Raw genomic sequence first — 14,372 nt, forward strand, 5'->3', positions numbered from 1 at the left:
GCCGGGTGAGGGAGGAAGCCGTGGAACTGCGCCGTCATCGGGTTGCACACGGTGATCTCGGACGACGAAGGGACGAAGCCGCCGTGGTCAGTAGTAGGCGGCGGTGGTGATGGGCGGCGCCGGAGGGACACGAGGCCGCGCGAGCACGCGGCGGGCAGGTAGCCTTTGAGCTGGCCGTGTTTGTGGTTGTCGACGAAGGTTTCTACGGCCTCGATGGCGGCCTGGCCGGCGCGTCGCGACTTGGAGAACTCCAGCTCGCCGGTCGGGAACTCGTACAGGCAGCCCACGAGGAGGTCCGGGGTGAAGCCCGGTTGGGCCGCCGCCGCGGGGTTCATCGTGGTGGCCGTTGATTCGTTGATCGACGACGTACTCTCTCGCGATCGAGGTCTGTCGTCTGGCACGCGCGAGCAGAATTCGACTTTCAGGGCTCTCGATTGCAAGTTTCGACGTCGTGCCGTAAGAACTGTGCGAGCCTAGCTACTATTGTAGGCTCGCCGCCTTGGGGCTTCGGAGGAGAGGAGTCCGAGTCCGGACTCGTCTCGGTACTAGACGGGCAGCGACAGACCGAAAGCTGGGCTTGTGTGTGTACACTCATGGGCCACACGAGGCCCATTTACTCTCAGAGACCCGGGCCGAATAACCATGGGCCTTAAGCTGCTCCGGATGGAGTCGTAGAGGCTTCATCATTGCACTCCGGCCCGAGAACCAAAAGGATACTCCAGAATTTCCCGAGAATTTGTCTTAAAGAAAAAAGAATTTCCCGAGAATTCTTTTTTTCCCTCTAAAAATATGCTGAATATTCCTTTTTTTTTGCCGTTGAATATTATGTTTTTCAGGTCGCTCTGGACTCTCATGCTTTGTGCGCGGCCGGAAGAAGACGACGCCCCGTCCAGGGCGTGAATCGCGTGATAAACGCCTGCGACGACGCCCAGTCCAGCCTCGGCTCGGCTGACCGGCTGACCACATGCGCCTTTGTTGTCCATGACCATGCCTGTGCCCGCGGTTTTACGTAACTGCGATGACGCACGATGTCCACCCTTTTTTTTGGAAGGAACGCTGTCCACCCTGGACGGGGGGTCGTGCAGAACTGGAGCTGAACCGATCCAAGCGTCTTCTGTTTTTCTAAAGCAATTCTCGACAACACATTGATTCCCCTGTCTAGGAACAGATGAACGCGCGCCGTGCATTTTCCTCGTGGCTTCCACTGTTCCTCTCCTCCTCCTCTCAGTACCCACCACCTGATCTTCCTTCTCGCTGCAATGCATACGCGTAGCCACCGCCCGCCGCCCGCTAGCTGCTTGCTCCTACATAAACCCCACGCAGCCCAGCACGAACATTCATCTCAGCGGAAAGGGCTGAACGGAACTGTTCTCCTCTCGGCTCTCGCACGTGTAGTCGCGAATTAGCTCCCAACGAACTACCAATCGGCAAACTAAAGCTGCATATGGCATTCGCGCTCAAGGCGTCCCCCTCCAGCACGTCTTCTTCTTCCTCGGCTCCGTCGAACCATCCGAGACTCCGTAGCGCAGCGGCCATGGCGATGCCCACGCCAGGGAGGCCTGCGTCCAGGGCAGTCGCGGCCGCGTCTGCCGCGGCCTCGCTCGAGCCGGCCGTGGTCACGCCCTCCCCGGACAGCTACTGGCGGGCGCCGCTCCCCCTTACACCGGCGGCCAGCGAGCGCATCCCAACAGTGGCACAGGCCATGTCCCGAGCCAGAGCACACGGCAAGGTACTTGCACTGCACTACAGAGCCGCATCAACTTCAAGCTTGTAGAGGCAAACATCCTTCGCTGATTAACGTTGTTTCCATCTGCCATGCACGGCACAAACAGACGGCGTTCATCCCGTACATCACGGCGGGGGACCCGGACCTGGGGACGACGGCGGAGGCGCTGAGGCTTCTGGACGCCCTGGGCGCCGACGTCATCGAGCTGGGCATGCCCTTCTCGGACCCCTCCGCCGACGGCGCCGTCATCCAGGCCTCCGCCAAGCGGGCGCTGGCCGCCGGCGCCACCACGGACGCCGTCATGGCCATGCTGAGGGAGGTCACGCCGGAGCTGTCCTGCCCCGTCGTCATCTTCTCCTACTTCAACCCCATCGTCCGCCGGGGGACCCGGAGCTTCGCCGCCGCAGCCAGAGAAGCCGGCGTCAAAGGTAGGTAACTAACCCAATCTCAAAATTAATTTTTTACTGAAATTGACCCGGATCATTGTGAGGTTTATACTTCGTCGTACATACATGGACAGAGCAGTGCAAGCATCGTACGTACGACGATATATGTTGCATCTTTAGCTGGTCCCATGCTCCCATTTGATGTTGACAGAGACGTCAAAAGACAAAATGAGCAAGAAAATAATTTGAAAGTAAATGAGCAATTTGAGATGATTCAATTGCCAATTAAGTAACTCGGACTACTCTAAATGCTTAACTGAAGCAGTAACCCTTATCACTGATTGAAATTTAATTGTCTAAGCCGATTTGAGTAGCTAATATAATTCACGCCTTTTTTAATGTGTTTCAGGCCTTATCATACCCGATCTTCCATACGACGAGATACGTGCATTCAGGAAAGAAGCCATTCAAAACAGTCTAGAGCTGGTATGTGCATGCATGCCCCTTCAAAACCAAGATTAATTAAGCGCACCTTACAACACCAGCTACACCAGCTGTTATTTTTTGAAAGAAAAATAATGAAACAAAATTCTGAATTAATGGTTTCAGGTGCTCCTTACAACACCAGCTACACCAGCAGAGAGGATGAAGGAAATCGCAAAAGCTTCAGAAGGGTTTGTTTACCTGGTACGTGCAGAATAGGTGCTTAGTGTCCTAATTAAGTTCTGCTTCCAAGTTTGTCTTTTTTTACCGTCATCTCATAATTACTCCCCTAATCCCATTACGCAGGTAAGTGTAGTTGGAGTTACTGGCGCCCGTGCAAACGTGAACCCGCGTGTCAAGGATCTTCTTAAGGAGATTAGACAGGTTACAGACAAAGAGATAGCAGTTGGCTTCGGCATATCGACCCCTGACCACGTTAGCCAGGTAATTAAAATAGCCTACTAACACAAATTTGTAAAAAAAAAAATGATTGCAAGATTTGTCAAGGCAATTAAGATGTTGCCTTTGAATTTGTAAAAATGAACACAGATTTCAGAGTGGGGTGCAGACGGGGTGATAATTGGCAGTGCAATGGTGAAGCAATTGGGTGAAGCAGATTCTCCAAGAGAAGGGCTGAAGAGGTTGGAAGCATATGCCAGGAGTTTGAAAAATGCACTGCCATGATATCTGTAGCGCAAAAACAATTATTCTAACTTTGATCAAACTAGTTTGAAAGTCAAAACATTAACGGGAAGAAGAGCGAAAGTGCATGCGTATCGCAAGAGCCATGCAAGAATGCATTATTGGAGAGCCCATATCATTTCCATTCATTCCCTTGTTTTATTTAGGACTGTGCTACTATTTGTATCTGCTCAATCTTTACTTCTTGGGGATGAAACCACGAAATAAAGCATTGAACCATTACTTGTAACCTCTCATGATTATACCAAAAATATGATCATAAGAATGTACCGTTTGAACTTATCAGGTGCAGCTCGGCTATACGCTGACCGATTGAGTGTAGAAGAGATTATCTCTCCAAGATTCATGTTATTTTCCTTGTGCCTCTGAACAACAGAGTCCTCATGTCACGTTGTTGCTGATACCGATCCAATCAATCGGCGTTTGACCTTATTTTTCTAGGGAACGCATCATGCGAAAACCTCCTTCCAGTGAAAACTCGAAAACTTTCAATCACATCCCTAGACCTCAAATGAACGAATCAAATAAAGGGTGGAACCCTTAGTCACTTAAACATATGTATTTTATGAAAACCTCGGACTTTCCCACCTCATTTTTTCTTCATAAAATACTTTTAATCTGGAGCGGAGGTTAAATTTCTACAGTTTTTTCCTTTGTGAAATCGACATTTAGGATTTATCAGTGCCATACATAGACTTTACTGTAAATTAACCAGAAAATGTAAAATCCCAACAAAAGATCTACGAAGTATATCAGGTTGATTCTCGCGTTTTATGTCACACCGCAAGACAACTTAATTGGTGGTACGCATCATTTTCCTTCCACTAAAATAACATTTTCACGAATCTATCACTTTACGTTTGTGTAATGGGACCTTCTCCCAGCCGCAGAAGCTACACAAGGATTGCAAAAGGCTGGTTGATCCATTTGTATGCCGGCCGGACATGAGTTTCAGTGTTTTGAGCTCTCCCATGTTAAAAGTGAAGCTAATTTTGCTGCACACCTGTGTGCGAAGCATGCTCTTAGTAGCAGAGTAGTCGAGTTTTTTACTGTTGCACCTGAATTTTTGACTGGGGTTGTCCGGTGTGAGTCTGTTCCTAATCTGTTTAATAAAGCAGTGTTTTAAGCTTTAAAAAAAAGGACGCGATCAAACGCGATGGAAGCTGCGCGTCAGAAAGTTAAACGGCTTACGAGAGAACTTACGTGTCTCGACTGCTGCAGGTTGACTTGATAAAATCTCACGTTGGCTTTGTGTGCTACTAGTAGTAGTACTTAATTGTTTGGTCGTGTCAATACAATAATAAACAACAACGGTGACATGCAGTAGTAAACGTTGTCATAAACAATATTTTGGTATCACTGGGTGTCTACGCGCCATCTTATCTACGCGACGATTACACGCTCCATGCATGCACCTGGCCAGCTTTGGTCAGAACTCAGAAGGCGGCCGTGCTGCCCGTGTACCCTTTCGCTGCCAAGAACGAGTGCTATTGGGCTTTTCTTCTTCTTAATGTTCCTTGTTCTGGAAGGGTCCAATTACAAGTGTTTGGAGTAAATCAAGTTCAAAATTTTAAATTACAGTACAAATCTGGAGTTTGATCGAGGCCGGTCCTCCAATTCAGCGGGCAGTAATCGCAGGATCGTCGTGTATCTGCGGTGCGCCTGTGTTATGCCGGAGAGGGATCCTCTTGATTTAAAAGTCAGCGACTTCACAGTTACTGACACGTGGGTCTGGACATGTGATCCAAGTCTGTGTTAAGTCCGTGTTATGCCCAGCACGAGCAGTCGGGGATGAGCCTCCACGGTAATTCTGCTAGCTCGAAGTTGAACACCAGTATGGTCGACCCGTCCTGCCATCGGTCGCTGCCACCACTTTTCCTGCGGACAACGACGCCCCAGCCAAGTGCGTGATTCCCTGTAACAGGGTATCAAATTATCAATGTTAAACATGATTCCTTAATTAATTGAGGCAGTGGTGATCTGGGAGGTCGCCATCTTTCAATCTCCTTCACCTGTTTCTCCTACTTGCTGGCCTAAAGATGGCATGTAGGGAGTAGCTCGGTGTGCTGCTGGCTAGCTGCATCAGCCACTGGCACGGGCCTGTCTGCCTGTCTCCTTCGCGAATTTTGCTCCACCATTATCGCCAGAACTCCCAATTTCTGACAGCAGGAACGTACTGTATGTTCCTGTAGCAGCTTCCTTAATTACGGGCCATGGAAAAAGGGAGAATAATCGAGCTGCCCAACGCTCCCCTGGGCCACGGGCCCCACATGTGCTCTATCCGTTTCGTAATTATTGTCGAAATATTACATGTATTTACATATTTTTTTAAAATAGATACATTTATTTTTGAGCAAATTTAAGATAAGAATTATGAAACAGACGAGGAAGTACGTCTCAATGGACCTTGGTACAGAGTCGTCTTGCCAAATCTCTTCCTGAATCATGTTATTTTTCGTGGGCCTCTGATCCGAGGCCACAATTCAAGGAGACACAATGCTGCCGATGCCACTGCATGTGATTCAGTGTGTATTTATCTTATACAGTACGTATTTTTCTCTGAAAAAGAAAACTCTTTGATCAATCCATGCACCACTGCTAGCTATCACCAGAGGGTGCTCTAAAAAAAAAACTATGACCAGAGGGCAAAGATCTCTGACAGCGGGAACGTAGCACTCTTTGAACACACGCAACAAACCGCGTTAATTATGGGCCTCTGATGTAAGTAGTCGAGCAGCCCGATCGACACACAGTTTTACTCTTTTCGTGTTGTCATTGTAATCTAGTTTTCGTCCGATTTTCTACGGACAGCTCACTTCTTCGTGCATTGGATGACAAAGCTCTCCCGCGTCTTTGCTTGGGAAAAAAACTTTCTTGTCTTTAGGGCACGTTTATGATGACATCATGTTCTTGTCTTTAGGGCACTTTGAGATGACATCATGGTCTGATGCTCATCATGCTTTTGCGTGAACCGGTGGTCCACGTTGCGCATTTGCACTAGAGCAAATTGTACAAAACACCCGTCCTTGGTCAGCTTCTTGCAGAGAACACCTACCTGACGTCTTTTTTGCGCAAAACACCTACTATTCGTCTAATCCGTTGCACATAAGTCCTAACCTGAGATTTAGCTCGTTAACAAGGTTTCTGACGGATGGGGGCCATCCATCAGTGCGGCAGCTGGGGCTTGCGAGCGTGGCTAACTATGGCTGCTCATGCCATGCCATGTCTCGTCGCTGCTTTGCTGCTGTTGTGGCTGCGGCTGTCCAAGTTCATGTTGCTACCGCTGTGGCTCGTAGCAGGCCGGCGACGCTCTGATAAGTTGTTGCCACCCCGCACAACACTACGTTGCCCCACAAGCGCGGCAGCAACAGCAGCAGCACCGCATGCTTCCCCATGTCGGATCAGGATCAGGACCAGGAGCTCGTTGTGCGGCCGGCACTTCCCTCCATCCGTGCGGTTCCTGCCTGGCCGTGCTCCCGCCCCGCCGCTAGGGATGTCAACGGCGTCCTAAACGGCGCCGCCAAGCCCAGTTCTATCCTTCCTGCAGAGGTTAGTTTTAGATTTTTCTTTTTTCTTTTGCTGCCTAAGTCTGCTGTGGGGCAGGGCTAAACGGGCTCAACGGGCCTCTAACCGGCGCCAGTTTACATCCCTACCCGCCGCAACCTCGCGGCCCTCGTCGCTGCTGGAGTTCCTGACCGGGCGGCGGTGGGACGGAGGGCGCCCCGCAAGCGCAGCGGCAACCCAGACAGCGGCCGGGAACGACGATGGCATGACCCGGGACTTCCTTGGCACTGACGGGTGGGCCCCACCGGTCAGTAACCTCGTTAACGAGTTAGGACTTATGTGCAACGGATTAGATGAATAGTATGTGTTTTGCACACAAAAAACGTCGAGGGGGTGTTTTTGCAACAAGACGACCAAAGATTGGTGGTTTGTGCAATTTCCTCTTCACGCTAGATTGAGATGCCTTCAAGTTCCACGCTTGTACTATAATGGGATTGCAAAAGCAGGATCGGTTGGGGGGAAAAAAAGACACAGGTTGGTCCCTTCGTACGTACGTACTACCTAGGCCGAACACCATTGACCTTTTCTATTGACGGAAGTATTGCCATGCATGCTGGTACTGCGCATGGTGAAATGCTTGGGCAGATAGATCACTGATCCACGAGCTAGCTAGGACACCTCGCTCCTAGATCGAGTACCGGGAACCTCGCCGCTTGAAGTTCAGCTCGAAAATCCAAACACGTGTGTAACACATGGCCGTTCGGTCGACGGTCGTGCCATTTGCTGGCTGCCTTTTACTTCTTCTTTTCTAAATTGTCATTGCTGCCTGCTAGGCTCTGCTACCACTTCTCGCGGGGAGCTTGCGGAAGACGACGCCCGGGCGGGCCATGTATCCCATGGGCAACGGGCCCAGCGTGTACGTCGAACCGATCGGACTTCTGTACGGTGGACGGGTTTCGAATCGAGCTGCCCACGTTGTTTCCCGTTCTCGACCCATGCATGCCCAGGTACAGACGAACCTGTTGGTCCTCCTGCCTAGGTGGGTGTGGGTGCACACTAGTTTGTACTTTGTACTACGGTGCATGCACGTTCTTCACGACGGTTGACAGTTTTTGTTATAAAGTTTATCGAATTTTAGAGTTTGCTCTCCATTTTGGACGGAGAAAGTACGTATTATACGAGCCATATTTATTCTTGTCTTGATATCAAATCAACGAGTTTGGATCCTAAAAAACAAGTGATGCAGTCTAAAGTTGACAAATCATGGATCGCCACCAATTGAGCGCCGTTCTATAGACCTAAAGATTTAAGGAGTATCCAACAATCCGGTTTGCCAAAAGGAAAGGTAAAAAAGGCCATACACCACACACTGACACACTCATACATGATGCAGCACAGCCTATTAGCGGCAACATCGGCCGAATAAATGACGTGCAACACCTCCAGATGCATGGTTGCACCTATGAGTTCATAGAAGTCCGCAATTTTTCCTATTATATCGTGTAAGTAATTGGCGACTTTGTTTTCGTTTGAAACAAGGTCGCCAAACAATTTTATGAGGACCGACAAACCGCACATGCCTCCACTAAAATGCCCCCAATCTCGCGAGCCAATTCCCAAACATATTAACGACAACTAGGCGGTAGGTTAAAACCGCAAACATGACCCACCACTCAATGCGAGTCAGGACAATCAACAAAAAGGTGTCTGGTCATCTCATCATATACAGTCGCAAAACAATGTCTTTTACTCCTATTCTACCTCCGTTTTGGCAAATTATCTATCGCGAGGATAAATTCACAACAAATATATTGAGCACAAGTTTAGGTTTCCACATACATTTCTTGCAAAACGGCAACCACTCACTCCGTAACCACGACAAATATTTAGAAACGGAGGGAGTAATATTTACCAGTGCCGACTGCATTGACTTGGCCGTAAATCATCCGGTGGAGTAAGATCACATCGAAAGATATCGGCTCTATACGATGACCTCATGCTCCGATGCTCATCATGGTTAATGTCACGCCGCAAGGCAATTCGATTGGTGGTGCACATTCCGCGTTTGCACTAAAAAAACATTCGCACTAAATCGACCACACACTCTACGTTTCTATATTGGGACTTTCTCCCAGCCGCCAAAGCTACAAAATTGCCAAAAGCAGGCTTAATCCGTTTGTCGGCCGGGCGGACAGGAGTGTCTTTATTGACGTTTGCTGTCCACGGAAGTATTCGAAAAATAGCAAATTAAGATAACGGCAGGCATATAATAATGTTGTTTACAGTTTGACAAGATAAAATGTGGGCTCTGACGTTGGTTATATTTACAGCAACTTGTTTAGCCGTGACAATGAGATAAACAATAATTTTATGTGCACGAGTAACACGCTGATGCATGGAACGGAGAAAAATGTTGCGAGTGTTTGGAGTCACTCCGGTGTCCATGCACCGTCTTGTCGACGCGACGATTTCACCCACTCTGGTCGGAAGGTGGCGCTGCACCCTTCGCTGCCAAGAACCAGCGCTATTATGTTTTTTTGCTTTTCACTCCTTTGCTTTGGAGGGGTTCAGTTACAAGTGTTTGGAACGAATAAAGTTCAGAATTCAAATTACGAATCTGGAAGTTGATCGGGGTCCTTCAATTCAGGGGGGCACGGGCTTTGTCTGTCTCCTCCGCGAATTTTGTTCCAGCTATTTGTCACCACCACAAGGTAGACAGCAGGAACGTACTACGCGGTACAGTACTCCGTAGAATTTTGTGCACGCGCAACAGCTGCGCTAATTATGGGCCATGTAACAAGTAACCGAGCAGCCCGACACCCCCATGGGCCATGGACCCTACGTGTACGTCGAATCGATGGATGCTATCGGCTTTGAATTTTCTACCGTGGACGCGGATCGACCATCGAGCGGCCCACGTTGCTTCCCAGTCTTGCTCGACCCATAAACTCCAAGGTACAGAGCACTAGCTTGCCCTGAGGCCGGTCCTGGCCTCCTGGGGTGGGTGCACTAGCTTGTACGCTGCCACGCACGCACGCATGTGCCAACGCATGGGTTTCGATCACCACGCACGTTGTTCACGGCGAGACACCGATTTCATTTCACCCACAAGTAAATTTCCTCCTTCAGTAGCTCCCACTGAACCCCACAAGCACACAGCCCGTTCTTTCTTGCCGCGCCCAGCCGTGTCCCCAGCTGCCCGAGTAGTGGAGTCTGGAGATCGACCGGCTATATAAACGCGCCCAGATCACTTCCCATATCACACACCCTAATCCATCCCATTCCCATCGAAGAGTTCATCAAGTGAGCAAGCAACACTTGATAGCTTCCAACTAAATCAAAGCTGTAGAATTCTACTACTCCGCTAGTCACACACATCAGATGGCGTTCGCGCTCAAGGCGTCCCCTTCCACCTCGTCCTCGGCCGCGCTCAGCCATCGGACACGGCGCGTAGTTTGCAACATGTCCACGGCCACGCCCAGGCCGACGAGGCTCGTCCTCAGTGCGCCACCGCCGCCAGGGTTCTCCGTGGTAGCTACGGTTGCCATTGCCGACGAGCGAACAAGCCGCCGCCGCCAGATGTCCGTGGCGCAGACCATGGCCAGGCTCAAGGCGCAGGGCAAGGCACGTCAATTTCCAGTGAATCCGAGCTCAATCGCACACAAAATTTACTCCAATTGAATAACGAATGCTCGAGTCTTACATGTTGTTACGAATGCATAATTGCATTTGCAGACGGCGTTCATCCCGCGCATCACGGCGGGGGACCCGGACTTGGTCACGACGGCAGAGGCGCTGAGGCTGCTGGACTCCATCGGCGCCGACGTCATCGAGGTCGGCATGCCGTTCTCGGACCCCTACGCCGATGGCCCGGTGATCCAGGCGTCCGCGGCGCGGGCGCTGGCAGGTGGGGCCACGATCGACGCGGTCATGGACATGCTGAGAGAGGTCACGCCGGAGCTGTCCTGCCCCGCCGTGCTCGTCTCCTACCTGGGCCCCGTCGTCCGGCGCGGGGCCGACAGCTTCACCGCCGCCGTCAGAGACGCCGGCGTGCAAGGGCTTATGATACGTGATCTCCCTTACGCAGAGGCATGCGGTTTCAGGGCTGCAGCCAGCCAGAACGACCTGGAACTGGTACGTTGCATGCATATGCTCCCTTGATTTTAACGGAAATTAATTAATAAACCGTGTAATGCTTAAACAGGGCGGGATTAGTAGGAGTAGCATTTTTTTTTCGAAAAGAAGGGCAACCCCCGGCCTCTAGATCGACGGCCTCTACATCGATCGATGCACACAACCATAATAGGAGTAGCAGTTACTAACTGGTTCTGTATTTGTTTGGATTGGTTCTTGCAGGTGCTACTTACAACGCCAGCTACACCAGCAGGGAGAATGACTGATATCACGAAAGCTTCAGAAGGTTTTGTTTACCTTGTGAGTGCGAAATGGATGCATGTGTCCTCACTGTTTCGATGCAAGTTTAGATTCACCATAACTTGATACTGACAATTACCTAATCCCATTGCTCAGGTAAGTGTCAATGGAGTTACAGGTCCGCGAGCAACTGTGAACTTGCGTGTCAAGGGTCTTCTGAATGAGATCAAGCTGGTCTGCAGAAAATTATATTAAGGATCACACACTTCTCTATCAAGGAAACTGTAACAATTAGTGCCTTCCATGCTCATATTGTTATATATTCCTTTCAGGTCACTGACAAAGCAGTGGTAGTTGGATTTGGCATATCAACACCTGACCATGTTAGACAGGTAAAAAGATTAGCTATAAGATCGAAGACTCGCCACAGTTTACTAATTCTAATTTCCAAATCTTAAAATCTAATTAATGTACTACTGTTTTTTCTCATGAATTGTAAATGGATACAGGTTGCAGAGTGGGGTGCCGATGGAGTAATCATCGGCAGCGCAATGGTGAAGCAACTGGGTGAAGCAGCTTCTGCAAGAGAAGGGTTGAAGAAACTGGAGCAGTATGCTAAAAGCCTGAAGGCTGCCCTGTCGTGAGATATGTGAACTATTAAGATCGGTTAATTAACTGGATCGCCAAGATGTAAATACATAAAGGCACGGTTGATTAGCTACACCTACAGGCTGGTTTTTAGTAGTCAAAATAAGAATGTACTTGTAGAAGCAAATGGAGCACCCTGTTATTTTCGTATGGGCAGAAGACCCTGGCTAGCTTTGGAGCCAAATCTCCCCCTGCTGTTGTGATCATGGTTTACTTTGGAAGGTGGGGAAATATCCAGTGAAAACACTTATCCGGTGAAAACCTGAAAACTATCTCTGTCAACCGTTGGATCGAGAATGTATGGCTCAGATTGAAGGTGGGATTGGAACCAGCCACTTAAACGACATTTGCACAAAACTCTTTGCTTTTACGTACAAACACGGCAACGATTGGGCAAAACTGGAAACCGTTCGTCTTCGTTCCGATCGAAATCACCATTGTCCACGGAGACTCGTCTGGCTCCAATCGCCGGTGTTTGCCCTCTGCGGCCGCGGGCCATGTCCCCTACCTTTCCGCAGCGTAAGCAAGCCCATGGGATTCCGAGCCATGGGGTGGCCGCCACGGCTGCTCCCCGACGCGAGGTGCAGGCGTGCAGCGCCAGCCGCCGTCAGGTCGCCGTCACAAGGGTGCCATAGACTCGACGAGTCGCGGAGGCTGCCACAAGGCCGTAGAATCGAAGGGTCGCGCAGGACGCCTCCACCGCCGCACGTGGGCTCAGAGCCGCCGGCGGCGCTCGGCCTTGGAGGCTCCAGCCTCCAGGACGTGAAGGAGCAGAGGTCGCCGTCTTTCTTTTTTTTTGCGGGTAGGTCGCCGTCGGGGATTGAACTCGCCTTCGCGGAGTTGCTCTTGCCGTTGCGGATCCGTTGTTCGCCGGCACAGAAGCGGACGGTGCCGGCAGCGGGTGGGTGCTGGCGCTCGGCCTTGGAGGTAGCTTCCAGACGGATCGAAGGCGATTCGTCCATTCTGTTTTGTTTTCTCGGTGAGAAAAAGGATAAGGGCAAGGGGTTTTCTGTAAAGCAGGCTTGTGGGAATCCCACTTTGATCTGAGCCATACGTTTTTGATCTAATGGCTCACGCCAGAAGTTTTCAGGTTTTCACTAGATTAGAGTTTTCACATGATACCTCCTCTTGGAAGGTAGCTGTGTTGGGAACATGGAGTATCACTAATGTTCAGACATAGGGAGTACATCTTCAATTCTTCATATGCTATTTTTAATGACGCGACAATACTTGTAAACTGCATGTGTGCAAGTCTTTCTCTGAAAAGGCTCTGTTTACCTAGTAAATCGGACCAAAAACCTCGAGTACAGAAAAACTTAGGGATGGCAAGTCAGGTTGAATACTTGAATCTCACCACGGGAAAATCACAAGGATTTTTTCTGAACATTAAGTGTTCGTCATAGCTGTAGACGATGAGAAAATTTTATGAAGTTTGACCCCGCCGAAATAAATTCTATGAAATGAGATGCAAAAAAGTTCATATGTTTTCAGTACTCCTATAAAAAACTAAAAATCAAACAAACTCAATTGGAAGGTATTCCCTCCGTCCCATATTAAATGTCTTTCTATTACATGTATTTAGACATATTTTAGACATAGATACATCTATATTTGAGCATTTTTGAGTCACTCAATATGTGACGGAGGGAGCAGTAAAGATAGTCTTCTAAATTGTTATGAATTTTTTAAAATGAAATAGGTCCTGCCTCGAGAACAATGCATGCATAATTTTAGTGGCTAGGGAAGGTACGTGCTGTACCACCAACTAACCATGCCGTGTCAAAACCGTTAGTGATGTTACTTGTGTTTCAATCGGGGCACCATAATTTTACTCTGCGATTCTAGTTTTCAGTAGAAGATGTGTGAGTACATCGACAGATTGACTAGTATGCATAAGTGTACGACCCTACGTTGTACGCAACGTTCAAAACAGCTGGTCCGGAGAGAAGATGATGCATGGTTAACAAGGAAGATGGATGCCCGGCCGGAAACTAAAGAAAGGAACGAGTGGAAGCGCGCGAGGGCCTTGTTCGTGTCTGTCTCCTTCAGTTTTCTCTGTGACAAGAGTACAAGACAAGCCATCAGCTTATTACACCTTAGTAGTACGTGAAAGGACGATGCATGAGACTGATTGATGCCTTCACAACTTCGCATGCACATGTTTGGTGTGCATGGTGCCATTGGCATGGCCAGTCCTTACGCAGACTATTCTGACTCAGCAGCTTTGCCCTCGTCCAGGAGAAAAGAAAAGAGCAGCGTCTTCTTCTTTTTTTGAGGGAAAAAAAACAGCGTCTTCTTCGCCCTTAATATTGTAGCGGGGCTACGCCTGCGAGCCCGGGCCCACTAAAGGCCCACCAAGAAAGTACACCCATGCTGCGTGCATGCACGGCCTGAAATCTCCGACTTCTGCAAGTCAAGACGCAGCCGCCTGCTGTTTTTTTTTTAACCAGATGCAAAATAACCAACAAAACCATTTTCATACAATTTTTAATCCTGTAGATCAAACAAAATATGCTGAGGTCCTAGCTAAGGCTGCTGAGAGAGGAAGA

General features: G+C 49.3%; 2 protein-coding genes across 3 annotated transcripts; both read left to right on the forward strand.

Annotated features, from left to right (window-relative positions):
* Positions 1 to 1,133: 1,133 nt before the first annotated feature.
* LOC100836811 (tryptophan synthase alpha chain) lies at positions 1,134 to 3,648 on the forward strand. Of its 2 annotated transcripts, XM_003559260.4 has the most exons (6): positions 1,154 to 1,729; positions 1,833 to 2,154; positions 2,522 to 2,598; positions 2,722 to 2,799; positions 2,902 to 3,039; positions 3,145 to 3,648. In XM_003559260.4, the coding sequence occupies exons 1-6, from the start codon at positions 1,445 to 1,447 to the stop codon at positions 3,277 to 3,279; spliced, it is 1,035 nt and encodes a 344-aa protein (XP_003559308.1). In that variant the 5' UTR covers positions 1,154 to 1,444; the 3' UTR covers positions 3,280 to 3,648. The 2 variants fall into 2 exon arrangements, with proteins under 2 accessions (XP_024314079.1, XP_003559308.1); XM_024458311.1 differs by lacking the exon at positions 3,145 to 3,648 and having other exon boundaries at positions 1,134 to 1,729; positions 1,833 to 2,158; positions 2,902 to 2,983.
* A 6,391-nt stretch (positions 3,649 to 10,039) lies between these two features.
* Positions 10,040 to 12,164, forward strand: LOC100834829 (tryptophan synthase alpha chain). Its single transcript, XM_003557352.4, has 6 exons — positions 10,040 to 10,425; positions 10,537 to 10,935; positions 11,158 to 11,235; positions 11,332 to 11,409; positions 11,508 to 11,567; positions 11,685 to 12,164. Exons 1-6 carry the CDS (start codon positions 10,183 to 10,185, stop codon positions 11,817 to 11,819), a joined length of 993 nt encoding a protein of 330 aa, XP_003557400.2. The 5' UTR covers positions 10,040 to 10,182; the 3' UTR covers positions 11,820 to 12,164.
* The last annotated feature ends 2,208 nt before the right edge of the window (positions 12,165 to 14,372 follow it).

Source organism: Brachypodium distachyon, chromosome 1 (genome assembly GCF_000005505.3).
Source record: "Brachypodium distachyon strain Bd21 chromosome 1, Brachypodium_distachyon_v3.0, whole genome shotgun sequence".
NCBI classification, from domain to species: Eukaryota; Viridiplantae; Streptophyta; class Magnoliopsida; order Poales; family Poaceae; genus Brachypodium; species Brachypodium distachyon.

What these genes read in the sequence shown, in the direction of transcription:
- LOC100836811 (XM_003559260.4), top strand. Translation starts at nt 1,445, where the DNA reads ATGGCATTCGCGCTCAAGGCGTCCCCCTCCAGCACGTCTTCTTCTTCC. An exon ending in TTCAAAACAGTCTAGAGCTG is followed by an intron (nt 2,599 to 2,721) that starts GTATGTGCATGC and finishes TAATGGTTTCAG; the next exon opens with GTGCTCCTTACAACACCAGC. An exon ending in CAGAAGGGTTTGTTTACCTG is followed by an intron (nt 2,800 to 2,901) that starts GTACGTGCAGAA and finishes CCCATTACGCAG; the next exon opens with GTAAGTGTAGTTGGAGTTAC.
- LOC100834829 (XM_003557352.4), top strand. Translation starts at nt 10,183, where the DNA reads ATGGCGTTCGCGCTCAAGGCGTCCCCTTCCACCTCGTCCTCGGCCGCG. An exon ending in GCCAGAACGACCTGGAACTG is followed by an intron (nt 10,936 to 11,157) that starts GTACGTTGCATG and finishes TGGTTCTTGCAG; the next exon opens with GTGCTACTTACAACGCCAGC. An exon ending in CAGAAGGTTTTGTTTACCTT is followed by an intron (nt 11,236 to 11,331) that starts GTGAGTGCGAAA and finishes CCCATTGCTCAG; the next exon opens with GTAAGTGTCAATGGAGTTAC.